General features: G+C 38.6%; 5 protein-coding genes and 1 long non-coding RNA gene across 9 annotated transcripts; 5 read left to right on the top strand and 1 right to left on the bottom strand.

The window, feature by feature from the left end:
• The first annotated feature begins 387 nt into the window (after positions 1-387).
• LOC111433826 (chromoplast-specific carotenoid-associated protein, chromoplastic-like) lies at positions 388-2078 on the top strand. The gene is made up of 3 exons (XM_023071061.1): positions 388-939; positions 1220-1415; positions 1554-2078. The coding sequence occupies exons 1-3, from the start codon at positions 488-490 to the stop codon at positions 1866-1868; spliced, it is 963 nt and encodes a 320-aa protein (XP_022926829.1). The 5' UTR covers positions 388-487; the 3' UTR covers positions 1869-2078.
• A 1145-nt stretch (positions 2079-3223) lies between these two features.
• On the top strand, positions 3224-8826 carry LOC111433922 (pyrophosphate--fructose 6-phosphate 1-phosphotransferase subunit beta-like). Its single transcript, XM_023071196.1, has 16 exons — positions 3224-3578; positions 3960-4121; positions 4239-4360; positions 4531-4584; positions 4672-4778; positions 4874-4979; positions 5212-5275; positions 5738-5826; positions 6092-6223; positions 6322-6492; positions 6583-6698; positions 6803-6914; positions 7062-7146; positions 7731-7775; positions 7926-7994; positions 8228-8826. Exons 1-16 carry the CDS (start codon positions 3386-3388, stop codon positions 8302-8304), a joined length of 1704 nt encoding a protein of 567 aa, XP_022926964.1. The 5' UTR covers positions 3224-3385; the 3' UTR covers positions 8305-8826.
• A 2189-nt stretch (positions 8827-11015) lies between these two features.
• LOC111433517 lies at positions 11016-12439 on the top strand. Its single transcript, XM_023070569.1, has one exon. It carries the CDS (start codon positions 11168-11170, stop codon positions 12155-12157), a length of 990 nt encoding a protein of 329 aa, XP_022926337.1. The 5' UTR covers positions 11016-11167; the 3' UTR covers positions 12158-12439.
• Positions 12440-18408: 5969 nt separating this feature from the next.
• Positions 18409-21917, top strand: LOC111433869 (homeobox protein knotted-1-like LET6). The gene is made up of 4 exons (XM_023071123.1): positions 18409-19344; positions 19480-19726; positions 21217-21461; positions 21544-21917. The coding sequence occupies exons 1-4, from the start codon at positions 18955-18957 to the stop codon at positions 21745-21747; spliced, it is 1086 nt and encodes a 361-aa protein (XP_022926891.1). The 5' UTR covers positions 18409-18954; the 3' UTR covers positions 21748-21917.
• Positions 21918-22993: 1076 nt separating this feature from the next.
• LOC111433874 (chaperonin-like RBCX protein 1, chloroplastic) lies at positions 22994-24211 on the bottom strand. The gene is made up of 6 exons (XM_023071129.1): positions 23976-24211; positions 23790-23884; positions 23597-23714; positions 23450-23466; positions 23306-23368; positions 22994-23218 (listed from the first exon to the last, which is right to left on the bottom strand). The coding sequence occupies exons 1-6, from the start codon at positions 24127-24129 to the stop codon at positions 23147-23149; spliced, it is 519 nt and encodes a 172-aa protein (XP_022926897.1). The 5' UTR covers positions 24130-24211; the 3' UTR covers positions 22994-23146.
• Positions 24212-24282: 71 nt separating this feature from the next.
• On the top strand, positions 24283-26315 carry LOC111433875. Of its 4 annotated transcripts, none has more exons than XR_002708874.1 (4): positions 24283-24576; positions 24874-24972; positions 25189-25312; positions 25563-26315. It is a non-coding gene; the product is annotated as an uncharacterized LOC111433875 (long non-coding RNA). The 4 variants fall into 4 exon arrangements; XR_002708872.1 differs by having other exon boundaries at positions 25179-25312; XR_002708871.1 differs by having other exon boundaries at positions 24874-25312.
• Positions 26316-26586: the final 271 nt, after the last annotated feature.

The following is a 26586-nucleotide window of genomic DNA, read 5'->3' as shown; positions in this document are numbered from 1 at the left end:
ATGTCTATAATTAATTGTTTTATATTTCTTTTTTATAAACACGAGTTGCACGACACTTTCTTAATAATTATTCCGTTTTTAATTAATTCATAGCTGGTTTTATATATGGTCTTAGAAATAAATGCGTGTTTAATTGATATTAAGAGTACCCTGAATTAATTAATTTCGCGCCTCATATGCTAAGCTACCGTCTCCCTCCTGAATGCACCACGTGTTCCAATCTTAACACACCACATTTTGTGTAATTATCAAATAGCCATTACTTTCATAAGGTCCAATTTGCCCTTGAAAATATTGATAGGTTTCAAGACAGTCGTGAAGATCAGGGGTATAATCGTCTTCTTGTTTCATTTCGCATCTATTTAATCGTCCCTCTCGTTTGCTTGAATTGGAATGGTATTTGAGACGTAGCTGTTGTGGAAGTCCTCGTCTTTCAATTTGTGCTGTGTGTTTGTTTGTCTGAGTTCGGTAAAATAGAGAGAAAAAAATGGCGTTTGTTTCTCAATTCAATCAACTTCCGTGCAAGACTCTCTCACTGAATCCACCGCAACCTCAGCCGATTTCTAAGCCATCGATTTTCCCCATCAGCTCGATTGGGGCCGGAGCCAGAGTAGCGGCGGGGAAGTCGGCAATCTCGGCTAGACCTGCGTTCAAGATCCGTGCGGTGGGGAACGATGACGAGTGGGGGGAGGAGAAGGTGGAGCCTTACGATGATGGTTCGGCTGTTGCGGTCGCTGAAGAGGAGCCTCTGGAGCAATCGGAGATCTATAAACTGAAGAAGGCGTTGGTGGACTCGTTTTACGGGACCGATCGTGGATTAAGAGCGTCTAGCGAAACTAGAGCGGAGATTGTGGAGCTGATTACGCAACTGGAAGCGAAGAACCCTACACCAGCTCCTACGGAGGCCCTAACTCTGCTCAACGGCAAATGGATTCTCGCGTAAGTGCCCTAATCATATCGTAACCTAGTTTGTTATTTCTCTTAACAGTGCAGTTTATAAACGGCTTCCTCTAATACTATATGAACGAACAAGTTTAATCGAATTTCTGGATTTCTCTGATGGGATTTGAAACTTGAAATTCAGGTGATTGTAACTTCCCTAACATCTTGTTTTGTATAAATTTCTTTAAAGGCTGTTTCTAGTACTTTTGGAAGCGTTTCTGCATTAGAAATTTGTTGTCATCCTAGGCTTCTCAACATGAATATTTGGGGTTTGTAGGTACACATCGTTCTCGGGTCTGTTCCCATTGTTGTCTAGGAGTACATTTCCATTGGTGAAAGTGGAAGAAATTTCACAGACAATTGATTCAGAGAGCTTCACTGTTCAAAACTCTGTCCAGTTTTCTGGCCCTCTGGCTACCACTTCCATTAGTACTAATGCAAAGTTTGAAGTTCGAAGTCCTCAGCGCGTACAGGTAAAGCTAGAACAAATCTGCCTTTGACCCGGCAGTCTGAACCCAGAAAAGTTAGGATTTTCTCGTCTGTTTGGGGATTTCAACTCTTTTGACTTTGTAATCAGCTAATATTTGCTTTTCCCACAACTATGTTTCCAGATCAAGTTTGAAGAAGGCGTCATTGGGACACCCCAGCTGACGGATTCAATAGTGATACCAGAGAATGTGGAGTTTCTTGGACAAAAGATCGATCTTTCACCATTCAATGGCATCATATCCTCCATCCAAAACACTGCTTCAAATGTGGCGAAGACAATTTCTAGCCAACCACCAATCAAGTTCTCGATCCCAAACACGAAACCAGAGTCGTGGTTGCTAACTACTTATCTCGACGAAGATCTTCGAATTTCACGGGGAGATGTTGGTAGTGTGTTCGTACTCATCAAGGAAGGCAGCGCTCTCTTATCACCCTGATCAAATACTATTATTGTCTTTGCTAAGGGAATGTTGTTTAAAGGGTTCATAGGAAAACTAAATTGTTATCTAAAGATGGTGTAGCAAGTGTTGTAGTTGAACCACATATAGTAAATGGTATCGCCTGCTGTTTAAATGGCCAGCTTCAGTTAGCCATGCCTTCTTTTACATTGTAGTCACTTAACATTTGGATCGAAGTGGTAGTGGAAATGACCCTTTTGATCTGATCACACATCTCCTTCAACATGGAGACAAGGGATTCTTCGCGATTAAGTTCGTCAATCATGCACATCAGGTCATACAAGCCATTCAATTGGTTTTGGATTGTTTTGATCAAGTCACAATCACAATCACAATCAGTTTATTTTTTTAATTTCTCTGTTCTAACGAGAGAACTATAATCGAGCAGGATTTTAATCCACCCATTAAAAGTCCAGAGCTTTCCAGAATCCAAATTACTTTTCCAAAATTCGTTTAGAAACAATGCTAAATTTTTGTTCCATAACTCAGAAACAAATTACAGCATACTTCATGGAATACCTCTAAAATGACGCCATGACATTCATCGGAGTTCATGGAGATATAACAGTTCAAAAGACTACGTAGATCCTTTGGCTTCTCAATTCCATTAGAGCATTTCTCCATAGCCACCATTACAACAAATTTGGTCTCTTCAATTCTCTGCTTTTCCCTGATCATTTGGTCCATGGCGTGGGAAATGCTGGAGTCTGATGGGAATCGCTCAGAGCCGAAGCTTTCAGTTTCTTCTGAAGAAGAAAATCTCAGCCTGCAATGGCAAGTGCATCGACAGCACAAGGCTCTGTATGCTCTCTGTTCTTGGCGATGCCGCTGGCTTGAGCCTGCTGCATTCATTCTCGGTGCTTTGAAGGGAAATTCAAGGCCAAAACAATCATTTATGCACAATTGGAAAAGTGGGTCTTCTTTTTAGTATTAGAAATGGTTTGAAGTTGTGATCTTTAGAACAGGTAATGATGGTGCTCAAGTAGACCTCTAATACTTTCCTTTTGAGAAACTGTTGTTCAGTGTATCTATGTGGCGGCTGAGGGATGCTGATTTGAATAAGAGTGGCTGATGCGTTGTAACAAAAGAAGCATGGAACGACGCCGTTTCGTCCCCTCTTAGGCCCAGATCCATCAGCCATGGGCTCGTTACGGGCTTACTTGATACATGGGCTGAGAGGTTTGGGCCTGGAATTGAAGGCCCATACTGCTGAAAAGCGACCCACAGAATCAAACTAGGCATCCTAAACCAGCCCCAGGTAATAGTAATGTACCCAATGTCCAATGTCCGGGAGAGAGCTGTCAACGCATCAAAGGAAAGAGTCCAAACTGAATTATTACTTTTCCATTTTCCAACACAGTTTCGGTTCAGCATGGTAATGTCCAGCTCCGACAATTCGCTATATTTCAGGCGTTTAACCACCGGTGTCGAGCATCATAGTCTCAGCCTCTCGCACCATCACTTTCTCTGGTGTTCGTGCTTGCTCTAGTTATACAATGCCAAGTTCTATCGTCTCCAATGGTGAAGCCGCCGTCAAATCTTCTCCTGCGGCGGTGTCCGGACGGGTCTCCTCAGTGTATGCTGAAGTTCAGTCCAGTCGTATCGACCAAAATCTGCCTCTGCCTTCTGTTTTCAGAAGTTCCTTCACGATCGTCGATGGACCCCCTAGCTCTGCCGCTGGCAATCCAGGTACTCTGTTCTATTGCATGCTCTCGGGATCTGTGTATGTATCACTTTTGTTTCATCTTGTAGTGTTTATTATTACTTTTGATCCTTGAAGAATCTGGTTGCTGCTTGCTGAATCAGGAAATGAGTTTTTAGCAATTTTAAGTGTCTGTTCGATTTTGTTCGATCGAATGGGAACATTAAAAATGGAAGCAGTTGCTTACGCTTCAGAGTTTTCTGTTCACTCAAAACATATTTTGGTGTCTGTTTCTGATTTCATAGACATACGTGAATTTTTGCGATGCATGAGCCTTGTATCTCCTTCCATTATTCCTATGCATGGCTTTGGAAGGAGGACTACAATTTAGGCGTTTTATTAATCTTCTTTGCGTTTGTTTTAAGCAGACGAGATAGCCAAGCTATTTCCTAATCTTTTCGGCCAACCATCGGCAAAATTGGTACCAAGCAAATCCAACAAAGCTCAATCGGACAAGAAGTTGAAGATTGGTGTCGTGTTGTCTGGAGGGCAGGCCCCCGGAGGACATAACGTGATTTCCGGAATTTTTGGTAACGATTATTTTACATTTACTGAATTAAATCTGATAATTCTACGCTAATCTACTTTCTAATCATGTTTCTTTTATTATTTGGATTTGAGTGATTTTAAATCTGTGTTGGCCATAGATTACTTGCAGGATCATGTCAAAGGCAGTGTATTATATGGCTTCAAGGGTGGTCCTGCCGGGATTATGAAATGTAATTATGTGGAATTGACTGCAGAATATATTTATCCATATAGAAATCAGGTAAACCTATAGAGTGCTTCACAACTTTAAACATTTAAATACTAGTAACGATGTTGACCTCTAATGGATTTCGGTACTCTATGTTAATACTTGGTTATCATACATCACTATGTAAAATAAGTTAACTGGTGCATGAGCATAATTGATGCTGGTTATTGAGATCTTTTCAGGGTGGATTTGATATGATATGCAGTGGGAGGGACAAATTTGAAACAACAGAGCAGGTGAGAGTCTGTTTCTTTTCCACGGTCAGACATTATACTGAAGTGACTTGGATATATGAACTTAGTTGAGTGGGCTTAATTTTTCAGTTCAAACAAGCTGAAGAAACTGCAAAAAAGCTTGATTTGGATGGGATTGTTGTGATTGGTGGAGATGATTCCAATACAAATGCCTGCCTTCTTGCTGAAAACTTCAGGTGGACTGCTCTATTTAAGAAAATTTGCTTTTCCGTACATCGTTTTAGTTTTTCTATCATATGTTTTGTGAAGTAATACCTCTTCTTTTGATCAGGAGTAAAAATTTGAAGACCCGGGTTATTGGTTGCCCCAAAACAATTGATGGAGATCTAAAATGCAAAGAGGTGCCCATAAGTTTCGGATTTGATACAGCTTGCAGGGTAACTAACCATTTCTCTCGTTGAATTCTTAACATGGTGTTAATTCTTTTGATGTAAACTACACATCATTGCCCTATGATTGTTCGAATGTTTTTTAAAATTTTGTTCTTGTTGTGGTAATTACTTTGCAGAGAGAATAAAGTTGTCTGGGTTTTACAGTTTTACTAGATTGGATTTGCACTACGTTGTTCATTTGCCACTATTAAAGAAGTTCATGTTTCTAATGTGGCAGATTTATGCAGAAATGATTGGTAATGTCATGATAGATGCTAGATCAACTGGAAAATATTATCATTGTAAGTATATCGATACTCAAATTAAGAACCATGGTGTTGTCATTCAATCATATGTTGTGTGCCGCGATGGAAATCCATTTGCTATTGTCTGGAGTGGTGGTTCACACAGTTTATAATTGGTACCTTATGGATTAAAATAATCATCAATAATACCGCACGTATGATTCTGATATTTGATAACAGTTTCTATTGTTCTTTGAAAACATTAAGAAAGTCGTATATCTTTACTTAACAGATTAAAATGTTATTTTTTTTTTAAATCTATTCATAATGCTTATTTACGTTGTGGATACATTTATTTATCAGCTAATAAACTGTTTGATGCCTCAAGAAAGAGGCATTTACGAGTTGTTATGTTAGTACATAGTTCTAAATAAGCGCTTTAGCATGCATGTGGATCATTGATTTCTTTTTACTTTGTCTTATTTCTCTTAGCATATTATTTGATTTGTGAATCTGCAGTTGTGAGGCTTATGGGACGTGCTGCTTCACACATCACCCTAGAGTGTGCTCTGCAGACTCATCCAAATATTACTATTATTGGGGAAGAGGTACTATTAACTTCTTGTCAGCTGCATTTTTAATTATGTTTTTTTTTTTTTTTGTTGGAAAAGGAACAAGATTTTTATCTGTGGTGTCCTCACATAATACTCTCGCTCATTGCAAGTGATTCTAAATGCTCGACTTGTGTCATCTTTTATGTATGGACTTTCTTAAAACTTTATGATTGATTGTGGGAATCTCTGGTCGATGGTTATACATTTTGCTGCAGAAGAGGCTACAGTGTTCCTTACTACTAGGATTGATTTGCTGCAGGTTTCTGCTCAAAAGCAAACGCTGAAAAGTGTTACAGATTACATTGTAGATGTAGTCTGCAAACGTGCAGAACTTGGTTTTAATTATGGTGTTATACTTATTCCGGAAGGCCTTATTGACTTCATCCCGGAGGTATTATTCTTGTTCGCAAAATCGGCAATGGCTGTCTTATTATCTTCATTCTTAGCTGTGTTTAATGAAACTATATGTTGCTCTTGAATGCCTTTCAGGTACAGCAACTTATTGCAGAGCTAAATGAAATTCTGGCCCATGAAATAGTTGATGATGAAGGATTATGGAAAAAGAAACTCACTAGTCAATCTCTTGAACTTTTTGAGCTCTTGCCTCGAGCAATCCAAGAACAATTGATGCTCGAGAGAGATCCACATGGAAATGTTCAGGTAATTTTTTTTCCCATCTGTTTTTGTTTTGATACCCAGGTGCTGGTGTTTCTTGGTTAGATATGATATTTTTCTTCTTTTCTTGTTTAGGTAGCTAAAATAGAAACAGAGAAAATGCTCATTCAGATGGTTGAAACAGAGTTGGAGAAGAGGAAGAGAGAAAGTGCATACAATCGTCAATTTAAAGGGCAATCTCACTTTTTTGGGTAAGTATTCTTCTCATTATTTGAGAACTGCAGTTCACTTTCTTTCTCTCTTTCTTTTCCTTTTGTTGGAGTTCCACGGCAACACTTGTGCGTCAAACTTGCAGATATGAAGGGAGGTGTGGTCTACCAACCAATTTCGATTCCACTTACTGCTATGCATTGGGTTATGGTGCTGGAGCTCTCCTGCAGAGTGGAAAAACTGGACTAATATCATCTGTCTGTCCTATTCTCTGCTCATTTTATCTTCAATATCTCTGCAAACACTTCCATCAAATATCAGTTTCCTGTTATTCCTAATTTTTTTGGCTGTGTTTGTCAATAATTTGTTGGTAAATATTTGTGCATACTATGTGTATCTGCCAGGTGGGGAACTTAGCTGCTCCCGTTGAAGAATGGACTGTTGGTGGGACTTCATTGACATCATTAATGGATGTGGAGAGGAGACATGGTAGACTACAGCTTGCTATCTTAATCACTCTGTTATCTCTATCATGCATGGTCTTAATTTTAGTCTTCTTGTGGTTTCCTTCAACCCCCTTCGTTTGCATGCTCCCTCAAAGTGGTTTGTCCATTTTCATAAAGAATGTGTGAAAATTCTAAGGTTCAGAATTAGCTCTTTCTTTAGATCTCAAGGATAAAGTTGTACAACCCTTGGAACAGGTCCTGTTCAAGGTCGTAGAAATGACCCTTTCTTGCAAGTCATCTTTAAGAAAGGTGCTACCAAATGTATACCCGTACATTACAGGTCAAACATAAACAAAATACTTTGGGTCAGTGTGTCTGCTTGGCATAAATTTAAACGAAAGTCCAGCATCTATTGTTCTGGAGCTTTGAACTTCTAGTAACATTAATGATACAAAAGGCCCTATTTCAATAATTGGTTTCTTTTTGGTTCATGATAACTTCATCATTATGGGACGCGGCTTAGCCCGAGGGTTCTTGAATCCTAGTCCAAATGTATTTAGCCGTTGCGGTCAAATGATTTGATTTTCATATACTTGTGTTAGCACTGAAGTTGTATTTTTGTGACAGGCAAATTTAAGCCTGTGATTAAGAAGGCAATGGTCGAGCTCGATGGTAAGAACTGTGAAGGGAAACTTTTTTTTTTCTTTTGTGTAATACTAGAATAGTGTCTTCCTGTTGTCATACTGACCAATCACTTTCATGTACCTATCTGCTACTGGAAAAAACTAAGCAATAATGTCCGATTCATTCATGAATTATCAGGTACCCCTTTCAAGAAGTTTGCATCATTGAGGGATGAGTGGGCATTCAACAACCGATACATTAGTCCTGGTTAGAAAACATTCAACTTCTATCTTTCTCTGATTCCTGTCCGCTCTTAACAAAAAGAGAACAATCTCCTTGTCATGTTCTTCAGCTGGCTGTCATTTAATTTGTTTTCCCCTTTGCATTTACTAATATTTAAATGAGGGTGTTAAAAAAAACATGTCAATGATGCCTTAAAGATGAGAAAAGCATGCACTGTTTCGATTAAATTGTGACATTCTTCCTAATTGAAATTTCAGGTCCTATTCAATTTGTGGGTCCTGCATCAAATGCTATTAATCACACTCTCCTCCTGGAGCTTGGAGCTGGAGCTTAAAGATAACTCCTTACCCAGTAGTTTCGACCCAAAATTTATTTCTTGAGGAAGCTTAAAGCCTGTTATGGCCTTTTTATGGGATATTTTAGGAACCTAGTTTTCTTTAACTTCAGCTTGATTAGCATTGCTCGGTGGCGTAAGATGCTAATAAAAAATCGCCACTGTTTTGGGGTATGATATGAGTTCTGCAAGTTTAATGGGTTCTGACCATTAAATTTTTTTGAGGGATAGGGTTGCTGTCCAAGGACCAAATGTTAAAATTTCCAAGATTATCTGACTATGACTGCATACCAGTTCAAATAATGGAAATCGCCTAACATATTTGAATAAATTGATTCGACTTCTCCACTTTATAATAAAACAAACATGGATTTGAAATGTTTTATATTTTCTTGAATGAAAGATTTGAAATGTATCTCATAGGGTCTGATCTAATATTCTTAATCTACATACTGCAGACAGGAGAGGAGATTCTTCTCAACTTTATTTGTTTCTCTCTCTCTCTCTCTCTGGTGTATGAAGGTACCTCAACCTATCTCTCTCTTTGATACACTACTTTTTTGGTTACTGTGCTTCAATTAGAGAGAGAAACTGATAAAAAGGTCAAAAAGAAGACATTGATCCAAGTGATTGAACTGAACTGCCTGATCACAACCCCTAAACTTCAAATCCAGTGTCTGATATGATTCAGAAGTTGGACTTTCTTTTAGTTGCCATCTTGTTATTGTTGAAGGCTTAATGATTTGAATTTTGACTCTAAAGTTTAAAGTCTCTGAGCATCTGTGGTCGATTCAGTCTGCCCCAACTGGGTCCACTCCCTACCCATTAGCAGCTAGCTTCTGTGTAACCTGCAAAATGGTTTAAATCCAAAAGCACAGATTTTCCTTTTCGCCTTTTCTGTCCCCTTCTTTCCTTTTTCCTTTCTTAAATCCCCAAATGTAAAAGATTTAAAATGCTTAAACAAATGTTTGGCATTTGCTTTTGCCATGTTTCGAGCTTCTAACGAGAAGTTATCACGTGCTTCCCTCCCATTTTGGCATCATGTAATCACCCCTCTCATCACACAGCAACTCCACATGATTGCTTGCTTTGCTGATCCATCTAATAAAAACCCAATTCCTTGATTAGATAATAATGCAAATCCTCAATCAAAATCCGTTGCTTTCTCCTTTATCCTTTTCAAATATTATCAAATGGGGTTCTATGAAGCTACCCTTTTGATTCTTCTTTTGTTTTCAGGAAAAATCAAAGCTAAAAAGAGGACCCCCACATGCCAAAATCCCAACTCAATTATTGAAATGGACCCAATTAAAGAAGTGGAGAAACAAATTGCATGCAGCTAATGATTCAGCAATAAAGAAGACAAGCCGCGGAGAACGGGAAAAGGCCATGTATTGCGCAGTGGTGTGCATGTGAGACCAAATCAACTGACTTGTTGCAGAGATTGTTTGAGAGACTCCAACGTTAATTTAAATGGCAAATTGGAAGCGCAGAGAAGAAGAAGAAAAACATCTTAATTGGATCTTTTATGGCATTCGATTCAAGTTGTAGTGCTACCTGCTCATGCTTCTACTCCACTGGAGTGGTAACATAAGTCCTAAACTTCTCAACCTAAGCTAACCGTTTTCGAAGATTTTTCATATTTTGATGAACATCGGAATTGTTAGATCCCACATTAGTTGGAGAGGCATAAAATATTTCTGATTAGGGCGTGAAAACTAGAGTAACGATGATGAATGTAAGATCTCACAATTTTTTTTAAAATTTTTAATATTTTAAAAAGAGAACTTGTGATTAGGGTGGAGCCATGTTGTGCAAACAAACTCACTTTAATGGTAATTATAAGTATGAAACTTTAGGCAAAAAAAATTAAAGGAAAAATGGACACAATGTATGAAGACAACTGAAAACTTTATTGCTGGCTCTTCATATTATACTTATGCTAATTTGTTTTATATGGTAACTCATGTACAGCTCCTACGAAAACGACATCGTTTAAATGCGCTATGACCCTATGAAAGTCATAGCTTTGGAGCTATCCGAATACCCGATTAAAAATGTCTCATTTTCAACCATTGGTTCTTTTTCTCAAGAATGCAGCGATAAGAAATCTTCATTTCCTACCTTTGGATCTCTCTCTCTCAGGAATGCAATTTTTGAATATAGAAACCCATTATTACACTACCAAATTACTTATATAATCTCATATTTATTTCACATTTAGAATATAAATACACAATATTGACTAAGAATTATTGTATTATTTGGGGTGTGTTTGGGTACGCACTATAACCCAAACCAAATCCAGTTTAACTTTTTGCATGTGGTGCATACCCATTCAACTACACTACACTTTATTTATTTATTTATTTTTATAACTGGATTAATAATTTGCTGATGCGTGCAAGAAATTAAGTATGGTAATTAAATGATTACTTAACCAATTTGAGATGAAATTATGGCGTTGAATAATATTATTATATAGATTAACCAATTTCATTCAATTACTAAATTGTGGTTTATGCATATTTTAAGGCTTAATTTGTAATAATTCAATTTGAATGTAGTACAAGAGAAAGCAGCCATGATGGGTGACATTTCCAGGAAACTAATTATTTATTTTCCAAACAAATAAAAATTACTAAAATACTAATTTTGGGAAATTGAGATTTTAAAAATATTATATAAAACCCAAGAAAATATTGGTTCGTCGTCGTCGTCGTCGAGTGGTACCCCCAACTTCTCTGTTTCTCTCTCAGTTTTTATTCTGATTTGTTGATTGGAGTTCGTAGGGTCCCCTTTTCTGAGCTCTCAGCTCACACACCACTCCCAACCGGCTGAAGAATCTTCATCTTTTTCCCTCATGGAGATTCCGCCGCCCACCGGCAGCTTCCCCACGTCGCCGGAGTTCGAGTTTTGGATGGTCCGGAACCCCTCTTGCCCTCAGCCTAATCTCCTCTCTGCCGATGAGCTCTTCGTCGACGGTGTTCTTCTTCCACTTCACCTTGTATCCAACCATTGTACCTCTCAATCTAACGAACCTAACCCGAAAACTGACCCGGAGCCTCCTCCTTCCGAACCCGATCCATGCGACGGCCCCAAATTGATGCGCGTTTCGGCGGAAACGGGTTCTTCGTTAACCTCGTCGCAGCGGTGGAACATTTTCAAGAAAAGCGAAAAGAAGAACGCCTCGGGTTGTCAGGAGGATCGAGAGAAGGAGAAGAAGAAAGAGAAGAAGACTGGAAATGGGTCTTCATCGGCCGAGTTAAACATCAATATTTGGCCATTTTCGCGTAGCAGATCCGCCGGGAATACTTTCACTAGGCCTAAAATTTTCACCGGCGGCCAACCCGGATCCCGGAAGTTTAACAGTGCGCCGTGTTCTCGCAGCAACTCCGCCGGTGAATCCAAGTCCAGGAAGTGGCCGAGCAGCCCAAGTCACACCGGAGTCCATTTGGGTCGGAGTAGCCCGGTGTGGCAGGTCCGGCGCGGCGGATCCACCGTCAAAACCTCCGAAACTCTCTCTCGCAACGCCGAAAAAACTGCCCGGAAAGAACCCACGGACGCCCACCGAAGCAAGGCCGCCGCCGCCTCTGGAGTAAGAGTTTTGAATTTGAATGTCCCCATGTGTATTGGGTACAGAAACCACTTGAGCTGTAGAAGCGACGAGACCAGTGGACTTGGGGCTGTTGGCAGCGGTGGTGGCAGAAGCAGCAGCAGCAGCGGCGTAGACGGCGGCAGCCATGGTTCCGACAACAACGGAAACGGCGGCAGTGTTAGTAATCCTGGAAATTCAAGTAGTTCTACCAATCTCTTTAGCATAAGAAGCCTTTTCACTAAGAAAGTGCATTAACAGTCTCATGATAAAAGGATTCTCCATTTTCAAACGCATTATTGTATAGGAAGCTCCCCCTGGTCTCGAACTTTTTGCATCTCTATGTAATTAACCAAAAGTATTAGCCATCTGAGTTCTGACGCTACTTAATTTATCAGCTCTGTACACAGTTTCGCTGTCTGTTACTGTAATTTCAATCAACTCATTTAAAAAATTAAACTCCCCCCATTTGGATTCATCTCTTTGTTTCAACCAATTTCTTGGATTGAATGAATGCGATTCTGGAGGTTTCTTTGTCAAGGCTTCATGGGGTTTTCTTTTTCTTCTGTTCTTGTTTCTTCATCATTACGAGGACCACCAATTGTCACCCTCTTAGCTTTTGTCTTGTAATCCATGGCTGATTCTGTTCTTGCGGGGGAAAAGAATAGACCAATCCATATCTTTTATCTTAATTCCTATCTATCTTTTCAAACCACGCCCTTACAATTCTGTACTGAAACTGTAATACAGTAACTCTGGCTTGTTGCCCATGGAAACCAATACGTAAATAAGTTGTCATTGTTCTTTTTTCTCTGGCTATTATTTACCCTGTCTATACATATGAGTTTCCCAGGACATTCTCCTGTTCAAGTTTTCCCCCAAGTTTTGCTTTCCAGAAGAACAAGACTGTGCCAAATCACAGTAGTGTCTTCTCAAGCCTACCACACAGTGGTAGCAACACAAGGCGAGAGATCCCATGTTTGGAACGAAGTCTCCCTTAGCATATGCATTTTAAAATTGTGAGGCTGACGACGATACGTAATGGGTCAAAGTCAGTTAATGACACTAGTTAACATAGGACTAGACCCTTTCCATAATAAACACGTTTTAAAATCGTGAGTCTGACGGCGGTACGGGCTTGGACTGTTAGAAATGGTATTAGAGCCATACATTAGGTGGTGTGACAGCGAGGACGATGAGCTCTTAAGAATGGTGGATTATGAGATCCCACATCGATTAAAGAGAAAAACGAAACATTTTTTATAAGAATGCAAATCTTTCTCTAGAAGATGCGTATTAAAATGGTGACTCACAATTAGATTTTGTTTATCCTTCATGCTTGTGGCTGGCAGTGGCAGTGGCACTACTTAACCAAGTGTAGAATGACACATTTGTTGTTATAATATTTGGACAGGTGGTGTCAATTTAGATGAAGTGATATGATATGCCACTCACTCTTCAAACCCATATCAACTATATTTATTAAATTAGTGAATGTAAACAAATTAAGCGTTGGGATTAATCTAATTTAACACTAATTACATGATGTAACTAATCTTCATTACATTTACTACATCATACCATTTCGTCATGCAAAACAAAAACCAGTTAAGATTTAGATAAGCTATATACAAAATGTGGTGTTTATTTTATATAATACTTACCCAACTCATGCATCGATGCATTCTGAGTTGGGCCAGCTTAGTGGGCTAAACAAAAGTTCCATACTCGAGCCCAATACGTAGAAGTGGTTCGGCGTCTGGCTCAAATTCACACTTCTCTTCGTCCTGCGCAGTATTCGCTACTCCGGCATGCCGACCCTTTGCTCAGGGTGCTTGTCCGCGTTTGTATTTGATAATGCAAAGAATTTGAGTTCATAACGCAGCGAAGCTTGAGTTCACAATTCGCTGGTGGAATCGTTTGAAAGCAAATCAAGGGAAAAGTCTATGCAGATGCCGTCTTACGAAGAATCTATGTCTAGCGCTGTAAGGATGTAATGATCTCTATATCTTCTTTCTTTTTGCTTCACTTTGCATGTATATTCAGAATGTGTGGAAGGGGGAATCAAAGGCAAACTACCCGTCTTTTATTTGGTCGAGCCCTAATTCGTAGAGTTCTTTTTGGTGGCTATAGCCTCTCTTTCTGGGTTTCTTTTTACAGATAATTCGAGGGAAAGCGTCGAAAAACGGAGAACATGGAATACTTTCACCCCTTTAATCATATTTGGGGTTTACCAAGATCAATAAAATATTCTGATAACTTCGGTTTGCAACTAAGTTACAAGTGCTTAAGATCGCTTGCTGCAACAGAGTCGGTGAGAAAGTGGTTCATGTTCGGAAAGAAAAGCCTACCGATCTCTGAGATTGGAATCTTTGGTCTGAGTTTCTAGGGACCTGGACTGAACCACTTAAAGAGATGTTTTGTTTCATTGCTAGATCATTAAATGGGCCTTGATATAGTTGGAGGCCCGAAGAAGTATCAATTTAGAAACCAAGAACAGTGAATTCTATTCTATTCTTTCAGGGATTGAAGAAATTACAGATTGAAGGTTCTTAGTTTATAGACATAACAAGATTACAGATTCAAGTTCTTGCGATTGCATTGATTTGAGTATTTAGTTATGTAGCCCAAGTTTAAGAACTAAATTTCATCATCCACCTGTTCTTCATGGGAGAGGATTATTATGTTGGAGAAACTAAGGAAGCAGGGGACGGTGTGGGGGGAAGAAGGTTGTGGTGTGAGTCCATTATTCAAACCCTTCTGGCTTCTGTAGAGACTCGGCTAATGTGTGGAAGAAACATTGGCATTATCCTCGGCTCAGCGTAGGTTGACTGATGCGACACCGCATGATACGACGTTTAATTTAGCACCGCATGATCAGTGCCCACTAGTGCTTTTCATTAATGTGCCTGTCTGCTCTCGAGGGTGCCATGGAAATATGAACCTGCAATTTGTGGGACTTGTTGTACGTTCAATACAACTTCAGCCCCATTTATGCCAATTCATCTCCTCTTTAAACACTCCATTTCCAGAAAACTTACTGAAATTGAACAGGGGATTTGGTTCCTTCCCCCGTTGGCACATAGAGGAGGAGGAGGAGGAAGAAGTGAGCTAGTTGGTTAAAAAGGAATAGATTTTGAGGTATTGATGCTGGTTCAGAGGGTTCATGTTCATAACGAATAGCACACATAAATTAAATTCATGGTAGTGGCAGTAATTAGTCAAGAGTCATGTCATTGTCGGCCAACAGAACAATTTGTGGTACTATCTTTATAACCCTCTTTGTTTTTTGATGGTTTGGTCGAAGAAGGGCCCTTTAATATATGCCTGAAACCATGTGCTTGCCTTGCCACTCACTTTGAGCAATATACCTTCCAAAATATCAAAGATACCAACTCACAGTCATCCCAAATCCCTTAGTTTCTGAAACCAAACTCACAAGTGTTTTTGTTTCATTATGTTTTTAGGCAAGCATGCATTCCAGTTCTCAAGTGTTATATTCATTAATGGAGGATGATGAGATGTGTGGGGTTTTTTTTCTCTCTCTCCCTTTTTGTGTGGTGCACAGAGATAAGCGCAAAAGGAGGAGCTGTGACCCACCATAATTCCAACTCTTTTCATTTGGTTTGTTTTTTTTCCCCTAAATATGAAAAGTATTGCCCTTGAAATGCCTAAAGTATTGATTCAATTATTAAATCATGATCTTCCTCTAGATATGGTATTTCTTTCTTTTTTTTCAAAATGCTCACTGAGAAGTTCCTGTCGCTGGGGAAACAGGGGGAAACAATGACACTAACAGTTGGAGTTGGAGGGTTATTTTCAAAGAATCACTTTTTACTTCACTGTCCATGTCAAAAAATTCACAACTTTGTGAAATTATTCTCTCAAAAGTCATAAATCCCATGTTGTGTTCAGTTTGTAATGGTAACCTCATTCTTAATAGATATTTATTTTCTTTCTTTCTGCTTTTCTTTTCGATCTTCCCTTCAAGTTTTTTAAACACCATTATAAACAATGTTTTGTTCCTCTAGTCTACAATCAACGTGGGATTCTCACAATTCTCTCTTTCGAAGCTCAACGTTCTCGTTAGCACTCTTTACTCTCTCCAATTGATGTGCAATCTCACAATCCCTTTATTTGTAGTCTAGCATTCTCACTGGTCTTAGTTATTCTCTCTAATCGATGTGAGATCTCACCATCCACCTCCTTTCGAGCCTCAGAATCCTTGTAGGAACACTACCCAGTGTTCACCTCTTTGAGCTCAATAACTTTGCTTATACTCGTTCCTTTTCCAATTAATGCGAAATCGCTTCAAGTGAATTTTGAAATGTAACCATTGGTCTTCTCTTAACATGTTGGTGTCATAAATCAAACAAAAAAATGTGGACAGAGTTATGACACAAATCTTCAGGAGAGAACCTCTCGGGAAATTGAACATTTTGGGTAAAGGGTGTGAGAGCTGTAAAACAAGAACTGTGTAAAATGGAGAAAAAAAAAAGGAAGGACAAAGGAAAAGGAGTTGCAACAGAGGGTGGCATGTGGCAGGTGCAGCAGCAGTTTGTTTGTTGTGTATAGGCAGTAGTAGTTAAATCAGTCATATAAACATACATGCCATGGGAGACGAATGGTTGTAAAATAATAGCGTGTATTTATATAATGTATGCTATCCCACAACACACACTCAAATGCCCATCTTTGCATTTCATAATGTCAACTCTTTGAAGGTAAAGAAAGAAATTAAAAAGAGTGGAGTCAAAAGAGGGTCAAATCAGCTTTATTTTATTGGACACACCACAAATGCGTCGAATCAAAGTGGAAAATAATAATGGACCAAAAACTGGGCTCATAAAACTGGGTGTTGATGGGGTTGGTAGTGCCATTCATTGGAACCAAACCAAACCAAACCAAACCCTAAGGTTGAAGAGTATGATGGGTCTGTAGATGGAAAAGACTTAAAGTGATTTGGTTGCTGCTTCCAACCCTAAATCTAAATACAATCTAGGGTTCCCTTTCTCTCTCTGACCTCCCCTTTATTCTTACTTACGCTTTGCTGACGGATTCGCGTACTATATACATACATAAAATATATGTTTTTCTTTTCTTCTTCAAACCCTAAAAAGCCCTAATTGTTTACTGTTATTTCTTTATTTATTGGTTACGTATATTATTCTCCCCACTCTCTCTCTCTCTCTCTGTCTCCCTCGTAGAAACCAATTTGATTGTTCTTCCGTTTTTCTGCACCTAATCTCATGTGTTATCTTTTACAAGCATTTATTCTAATTCAATCCCAACTTCAAATCTCACAAATACCCTACTTTCCTACCTATTCTTACAACTCAATCATTTAACTTTCTTATAACGATTTAGGTACACTGTGAGATCTCATCTTTGTTGGAGAGGGGATTGTGAGATTCCGCATTGGTTGGTTGAAGAGGGTAACTAAAGGTCTGGAAATTTCTCTCTAGCAAATGCAAATTGTGAATGAAGCAATGGATGGACTATTAGATGAACACGATTCTTCACAATGGTATGATATTGTACACTTTGAGCATAAGCTTTCGTAGCTTTGCTTTGAACGTCCCCAAAAGACTTCATACCAATAGAGATAGTATTCCTTAATTATAAACTCATGATCATTCTTTAAATTAGCTGATGTGAGACTTTTATCATCCAACGTAGACTTGTATATACAAATTAGGAAGAGCTAATCGCAAATGGAAAAAATAGTTTATACGGCGAAAACTTAGGTGGAATATTGGATCGAGTGACCTTATTTGGCAAAATGTATATAGATATGAGAGTAGGAGAAGAGAAGCACATATTTGAGTGAATTCATCATATGATGTGGTGGGAAGCCTTTAGAGCGGATTAAAGATTGGGTTTTCTTTCATTTAACCCATTTACGTGTGAGGAATGGATATGGATATGAATATGAAGGCGAAGCCATTCCCATGTAGTTGGAGTTGAAGGTAATTAAGAAACAACAATATAAACAAAGATGGGAAGGGAACAAAAGGTTGAAACATTGAATGGACAGTGTTGCACAGTGAGATTTAGGCAGGATTTGGTTTATGGTTTGAAGGGAAAAGAAAACACTTTTGTTTCCCAGGAGCTAATAAGCTAATAAGCTAGTAAGCTAATAAGCTAGTAAGCTAATAAGCTAATAAGCTAAGGTGAGTAGTAGAGTTAAAAGAGAAGAAGCGACATTCGGAGTGTCCCACTAACTTTACCAGCTTTTTCTTACTGCAAACAAAAACTCCACCTTTTTCCATGCCAAATTATTAGCAGATTAGATGGGGGCGACTCAGACCATAATTACTCTTTCTTTTCTCCACTTTTTACGTGCCCAACCTCAGTTTATTTATAACTGAAGTGATGTGCACAAACGCCTTCAAACGTGTGGGAATTGAAAAACCCTAAACTCAAAATAGGTAAAATATTAAATCACTGGACTCCTCACTCTCTTCTATAATAAATTAAATTATTATTAAATAAGTAAATCCAATCTAAGTGGGTACGCTATTATTGAAGTGAGAAGGGGTTTTCATCCATGGCCACTGGGTGAGTGTTAGCTTACTGGCTTGGTTTTCCATCTGTGTGCCGTGCGGTGCGGTGCGGTGCGGTGCCTTCTTCTCCCCTAACCCTCTCCTCGATTTGATCGTCGCCCTCTCTCTCTCAATTCTTTATGCCAGTAATGCCAGTAGTCTCTCCTCACTGCCACTGCAACAAAAGAGGAAGACGAGAGTTTTCATCGGGAAGGTAAAAAAAAAAAAAAAAAACAACAAAAAATCGAAACTTTGCCAACCCCATCTAACCATCTCCACGTTACATTTATCCAATCTCCTTCTCCTTCTCCTTCCTTCCTTCCTAACACAACCCACAAAGCAATAACATATACATCACAAACAATTAGCATGCCTGACCGCCTGCCTTTTCCTCTTTCGTAAAAGCCTGATCTTTCCGAAGCTAAAATCCCGGGAGTGCCCTCCAAAAAAAAAAAAAAATAATAATAATAAAATCAACACTTGTTGTTGTTGTTGTTATTGTTGTATTCTATGGATGGTCCTGGCGGAAGTTCTTCAGGTATGATGAATTTTGGAGATCAAAATAATAGTAATAATGGGTTATGTTCTTCCATGATGATGATGATGCCTTTAATGTCTTCTCACCACCACCACCACCACCATCAAGGAGATGCATGTAATCCATTTCCTCCTCTTCCTTCTCCTAATTACACTACCAACAACATCAACAACACCAACACTTCTTCTTCTTCTAACCCTATTTGTTACTTCATGGATGAACACACCACCACCACCACCACCAACAACAACAATGATAATGGGTGTTGTAATGCAAATTCGTCTTCTTGTGAATTGAAGGCCAAAATTATGGGTCATCCTCACTACCACCGCCTCCTTGCTGCCTATGTCAATTGTCGAAAGGTAACCAACCAACCAACCAACCAACTAACCAACTAACCACCATAAATAATAATAGACTTGTTTTTAGGACTCTCTCTATAGCTTTAGATCTGAAGAAGCTTTATTGTTTTGGACTCGTTTTCTCCCTTTTCTCAGGTGGGGGCGCCGCCGGATGTGGTGGCGAGGCTTGAAGGAGCGTGTGCATCTGCACTCACAATCAGTGGTACGTCTTGTACGGGGTGTATTGGTGAAGATCCGGCTCTTGACCAGTTCATGGAAGCTTATTGCGAGATGCTCACTAAATATGAACAAGAACTTTCCAAACCCTTTAGGGATGCCATGCTTTTTCTTCACCGAATTGAGTGCCAATTCAAAGCCCTCTCCATTTCCTCCTCCGACGCTGGTGAATTTTTCCACCAATTACTTCTATTTTTAAATCAATTCATCTTCCTCTAATACTTTTTCATGCATGTTTATAATGCTTGTATAATTACATACCCCGTAGCTTCATTTATTATTCTTAGTGTATTAATTAGCTGATTTTTTTTTTTTTTTTTTTTTTAATAATCCTAAACTGTTTGTGAAAAATTCTAAACCCTTTGATTTGTTTAATCTCTTTGTTTAAACTGTTTGGGGTTTGATTTTTCAATGCAATTAGTTCAGTGAAAAACTGTATTATTATTTTTGTTTCCATAACTGGAAATTAGGTTATCATCTAGATGTTTGTGTCAACTGTGATGTAGAACTGCAGGAATCCATCTGCGTATGGTTGATTGAGATCTAACAAGTCATTGAGTCATGTCCACTGGAGTGTTTATTTTCACTCTTTTTGAGTTCTAATTATCAATTCATTGTTTGTAATGCATTGATGAAGAGATTAAATGACATTATGTCCATGTTTTTTAGTCATTGGCTTGTGTTTTTGTTCTCTCATTCCTTGCCATTGCCTATACATTGTCTATATGATTCTATGTCTTCTATATTTTTCGCTCAAGCGATATAGGCTTCTTAAACCCTGGCCTTTTGCATTTTATCCTTTTGTTTAATGCTATTAAAATTGTAACGGCCCAGACTGACCGCTAGCAGATATTTTCCTCTTTTGGCTTCCTCTCAAAGCCTTAAAATGCGTTTGCTAGGATAAGGTATCTACAAGGGTATTTCGTCCTCCTCCCCAACCAATGTAGGATATCACATAAATTCATCGTTATGTTTGTTAAAATATCATTACTAGCCCAATAGGGTTAAGGCCAACCACTGAGTGACTATATCTATGTTAAGAAAATGATTATGAATTTTAGGAATAAATCTAGTAAAATGATTTAGTTATTTTTAAAAAAAATATTGAGAAATTTTAGGAATATATATAAATACCCCTCCACCCTACTTAGTTCATCCCAAGAAATCCCAATACAGAGTATACATAGTATTCTTCAAAGTGTCTCCCAAGAAATCCCAAGCAATACAAAGTAGTAGTATTCTTCAAAATGTCTTGTATTCTCTTCTCGATTGGTCGAGTGCTAGTGTTTCCCACGTAAAGTTAGTGTGTTCAACAATGTTGCTTTGGAAATATAGAACCCTCTTTGTTTTTGCTTTTCAACATCTCACCTGAATTTTCTGGTGTTTTGATTTGGAATTCAGTATGAAAGTACACAGTTTCTTTTTGTATTTTCTGCCTATCACCTTTACATGTTCGTATCTGTTCAAAAATCTTAGAAAATAGTGTCTGCTGTCATCTTCTTCCGAATAAAGAGTCATGTCCAAGAATACTTGATCATAATTAGCTCAACTGCAACCGAACCGATCAATGGGTTAATAACCATGGGGTGCTGATTTACGATAAAATGTATGTTCGAGTTCATTTGATGGCTGATATATTGTATGCATACCACCCAGTTTGTGGTGAGGCATTTGAAAGGAATGGTTCATCTGAAGAGGAAGTTGATATCAATGGCCACTCTATCGACCCTCAAGCCGAAGACCGTGAACTGAAAGGTCAGCTCCTCCGCAAGTACAGTGGATGCTTGGGCAGTCTGAAGCAAGAATTCATGAAGAAAAGGAAGAAAGGGAAGCTGCCTAAGGAGGCCAGACAACAGCTCCTTGACTGGTGGAGTAGACATTACAAGTGGCCTTATCCATCTGTATGTGTAATCTCACCATTTCCTATGTTGTTCTTGTAAGGGTTAGTTTAGATTGTAACTGTAATGTTGTGTTTTTGAACAGGAATCACAGAAGCTAGCATTGGCTCAATCCACTGGGTTGGATCAAAAGCAAATCAACAACTGGTTCATCAACCAAAGGAAAAGGCACTGGAAACCCTCTGAAGATATGCAGTTCGTGGTGATGGATGGTGGGCATCCGCAGTATTACATGGACACCGTGTTGGGCAATCCTTTTCCCTTGGATATCTCTCCCACTCTACTCTAATAAATTAATTTCCAGATTGTTGTGATTTTAATATACCATGCCTTTTCTTTTTCTTTTCTTTTGTGTATCAATGTTTGAGGAATCATCCAACTTGTTTGGGCACCAACATATATGCTTTTCTTACTTGATATTATATTTGCCAACGCAGGAGTTGGAAAGTTGAACATCAATTTACCTATCTTATGTACTTAGAATGTTCGTGTAATTCAAGTTTGGATGTTTGGTTTTTATTTTTATTTTTTATGGTTATGATGATTCGAGGGAGCATTGGATTTGGACTTTTCTGCCATTTTATGAGGTGCAATGTACTTGGAGTTTGCATGATCTGGCTGAAAATTATTTACATGAAAATTGTTAGTATGAGAATAGATTCATTCATACATGTGATTCTTAATGTTCAAATCTTTTGATCACAAGATTAAATGTTGTGTTGGTCTTGATTCACACTTGGAGAGAGGTAGTTTAGGTTAGATGTTAAGAGTATAACAAGTGATCATAACAAGTGATCATTCTTACCGGACAAATGGTCACGTAAGTTTATTTCTTGTGAGATTCCATGTCAGTTAGAGAGGGGAGTGATTTCCATGTCAGTTAGAGAGGGAAATGAAGCATCCTTTTCCATGTCAGTTAGAGAGGGAAATGAAGCATTCTTTACAAAGGAGGTGTCCAAACTTCTTATTAATAGACACATTTTAAAACTTTGAAGGAAAGCTTGGAACGAAAAGTAATAGTGGTTGGCTTTGATAGTTATAAATTCTATCAGAATTAGACATTAGGAGGTGTGCTAGCAAGGATATTGAGCCTTTTGAAGGAAGATAGACACCGGACGATGTGCTAGTGAGGACGTTGATCTCGTAGAGGGGTGGATTCAGTTGGAAAGAGGAACGAATCAACCTGTCTCTACCAAACGCATTTTTAGGTGAAAGGAAAAATCGAGTTAATGTGTTTTCTAATGCTCATAATTGACAAAGCACACTTGTTCATCCGAGTCTTTGTTTAATAGCTGGGAGTTTTCAACCTCTACGTTTAATTCAGATTTCTAAAGTCTTCGAACGCTCTCAAGTCATGATTTGTTAGCGATGGAATTGTTTTTGTTAGTCACTATTGGAGCTTACTTCAGAACATCAAAGTGATGCTTATTATAGTTAGCTACGATGTAGGTCTGTTGTGAGCTTAGAGATTGAGGCTTAGTGCTAAGATTTCAGAGAACTATTGTCTGTTCTATTTCATTATGACATTTTGTAACTCACAAGAACAATTCAATCTGTATATATTTCCATGATTGAGTTTACCAATTTTTGTTTGGAACAAAGCCCCAACAAGTGGAGTGGCATGATCATATTATAAATACACTGAATTCATGTATAATAATAGCAAAAACAGAAGGTGCAGAATTTCCTCACTTTTCGGCATCTGGACTCGTCTCTGTCACATATTCCCTCATCAGTCTCGTGTTAGATTCACCAACCATCTGAAAATAATGAATCGCAGCTACTTACCAAACAACTTCACATAATGCTATTAAGAAAATGGTAGAGAAACAGACCAATTTCCTTACTTTGGATGCTAATCGCTTGAGGTTGTCCCATTCGAAATCGTTTTTGCAGTATGCAGATCGAACCTGGAATCAAATAACTTGCCAGCTTATGAGCGTTTCCACGGTGGGGGAAGCATTAATCAAGTCTCAAGTGAACAGACTCACCTCTAGTATGCGCAATGCTGTCCCCCCAGCCATGAATTTAACCATCAGTTTAAGGCTCATTGTTAGAAACAGTCAAACACAAACAATAAACTTCAATTTTCTTCATTCTTGACTAAATTATCTATCAAGTGTAGAATTGGGTTTTACCGAGACTCTTATGCCTTGAGGATTCCCGCATCAAATTGCTCAGGAACTTGTCCCCATCGTTCAGTGAATGCCTATCAAGAAACTCCATTAATTCTGCGTGCGCCTCTGGATTGTAGCTCTGTTCTACCAGAACAAGAATCAATACCAACAACATCGCAGAGCAATTAAAACAGAGTAATAATTGAAGAGCAACCTCAAGCTGCGCAGTCACGATCCTAACAGCAACATACGTGAAGAAATTGTGCAGATTCTTGGCTGCCTTCGCTTCGGGCGACGCTTCTCCAAACCCTGATTATGAATTTATAGATAAGCAAAGGAACGAACAAAATCTGTGTATATGAAATGGAAAGACAGAAAGAAATAGAAAGAGAGAACCCACCGGGGACATACATCTTATGGCAATGCAAGCGCAAAGACTTGGAAGCTTCTGCCTTTTTTGGCCAAACTGGATTGAAATTGCTTCTGTTTAAATTGGGCCGTGGGAAAAGAGAAGGGAAGTGAGTAGGGGAGAGAATCCTTGCACATGATTCCATAGATGGCCTCGAGCTTTATCGAACTGCTTCACAAGAAAACTGGAACCAGAGAGCGAGAGAGAGATATTTTGCCTCGAGCTTTCTTGAAAATACAAAAAGGAGGTTCATTCAAACCACATAAATAACCACTCAAAATAGCACACCATTACTGAAATTAGCCCATTTAGAACAAATTAAGCCCACTTGATTCGGCCCAAGATACAAATTCAGGGTTACATGTTGGTCATCCTCTAGGTTTTACTGCTACGGACATTCTTGCTAGATTGAAACGTATGCAAGATTACTCTGTTTCGCACCCAATCGGCTGGAATGCATTTGGATTGCCTGCGGAACAATAGGCTATTGAGGTTTGCTCTTCCAGCTTCCAGTTAGCTTACAATGCCTGAATTTGATGATTTTACACCCACGGGAACAGGGGAAGCTCCACTTGCAAAAGCAGATTCTTGGGTATTTCTCTATTTTGTTTGTTGACTTCGTCATTAGTTCATTCCCAAAGGAGATCTCTTAAGATTTATCCGGAAATGTTGCTAATTTTACCTGTGAATGCATCTGAATATTGGAAAGAGATATCAACCAAACTATAATTTAACATTAAAGTTCACCTTCCAAGTGCTGCATAAATAGGTTCAGGTTTCACATAAATAACCCATTTGATGGGTTATATTAACCACTACAATTGGCATATTGAATTTGTGTTTTATGAATGCAGTTGCTCCCTTGACTAAATGATGATTCAAATTCCAGGTAACCGAAGAAGTTGAAGGGACACGGTTCAACACAGGAATCTCAGCTACTATGGAGTTCGTTAACATGGCATATAGGGTTATTGGACTACATTAAAAGGTGAGGGGATTCGAACCTATAACCTCTTGGTCAATGGCATATACGTTAACGATATGAACTATGGTTGGCATATATCAAGAGATTAAAAAACTTGATATCTAGATCCAATTTTGACAGAAATGTTATATTTGGATATTAATGTTTAAGATTACATTATTTCTTTGCCATTTCACTTCTCTTCCTATCAGACTGATGCCATTTTTTAGCTAGGGACAGATATCCGAGGTCTATTGTTGAAGCATTCACTTTGTTGCTTTCACTGTACGCACCTCGCTTGGCTGAGGAACTTTGTTCTTGGTTAGGACACACAGAATTGTTGGCATACGAGTCCTTCCCCGAGGTGTGACTTCTTATCCCCCTTGCCTCCCTTGAGTACTTGAATATTTAAAGGCTTTATGGTTGTGTTTGAGCCTTCTTGCATCTACAAGGGGTATGCATCAGGTGTGTTAGCCACTTGAGTCCTTGTGAAGAATCATATTGGCATCAAATTTTGAAAGCAAATTAAGATTTTGGGATTTGATAGGTTCATCTCGCTTTTACTTAAAACATAAAGAAAATTTAAAATAGAAATATAATTCACCTTCAAGCAGGAGAAATAGTGTTCTACCTGAAGAACTCCACAATTGTCCTACCTGTTCAGATCAATGGTTGAGGAAACATGTACAGAAGAGGAAGCTTTCCAGCTAGCAGAACAGGATGAAAAAGTCTCCATGTGGCCTGCTGGCAAGATCTTGAATGTTATAATGAATCGTCAAGGCTCCAATGTGGCCTGCTCAAACTGTACAATTTGCTGCAACCACCGAAATCTCTCGCAGATGGTATAATAAGCCGATGGACGCATGCAACAGATTATCAATGAAGTCTTGTGCTTTAATCGGAATGATTGAGCTTACTGGGTGGGAATAGAAAAGTTCCTGCTATTACAACTCGATCATCAATAAGACGACGTTGTGGCTCGATTCTTACATTGGTATCTTGGTTGTCGTTGAGAATTGTTGAGAGGAGTCTCACATCGGCTAATCATGAGTTTACAAGTAAAGAATACATTTCCACTGACATAAGGTCGGTAAAGGAGACCAAAAGCAAAGCTGGGTGAGTTTGAGCTCTTTTCATCCCGGTTGAGACATTTTGTTTGGTTCGTTGAATGATATGTCATGCTCTATCTTCTAAGAAAAAAAAAATCATAGTTTATAGTTGTGATGTATATCTCTTAATTATTGCAATAAGTTCAGTATAAATGTTGTATTAAATATGTTTGTCAACGGGTGTGGAGCTGGCCAACGCGTACATATATTTGTTAAATTTTCTCTTACATCTCAAAATTCAGAAAATTATACATTAAAGTTTGCATAATTTATCATATTATTCTTAATTTTGTAATCAAATTTCTCAAATATTTAAAAGTGGTCCCACACGTTCACGTTCAATCAGAACATCTACACGTTACTAACAAAAAAAAAAAATCGTTTCACATAGAAGAAAAATATAATATATGCTTATAATTCTAATTTTTAATTCATACTTTGAATTTTATAATTTTTATGTAAAAATAAGAAATTCTTTTAATAATTTTTTCGGGAGCCCACAAGGCCCAGTAGCTACTCAAATCGCAGC

This window comes from Cucurbita moschata, unplaced genomic scaffold, assembly GCF_002738365.1.
Source record: "Cucurbita moschata cultivar Rifu unplaced genomic scaffold, Cmos_1.0 Cmo_Scf00043, whole genome shotgun sequence".
NCBI classification, from domain to species: domain Eukaryota; kingdom Viridiplantae; phylum Streptophyta; class Magnoliopsida; order Cucurbitales; family Cucurbitaceae; genus Cucurbita; species Cucurbita moschata.
Note: the sequence above shows the minus strand (reverse complement) of the source record. Positions and strands in the feature narration are given on the sequence as shown.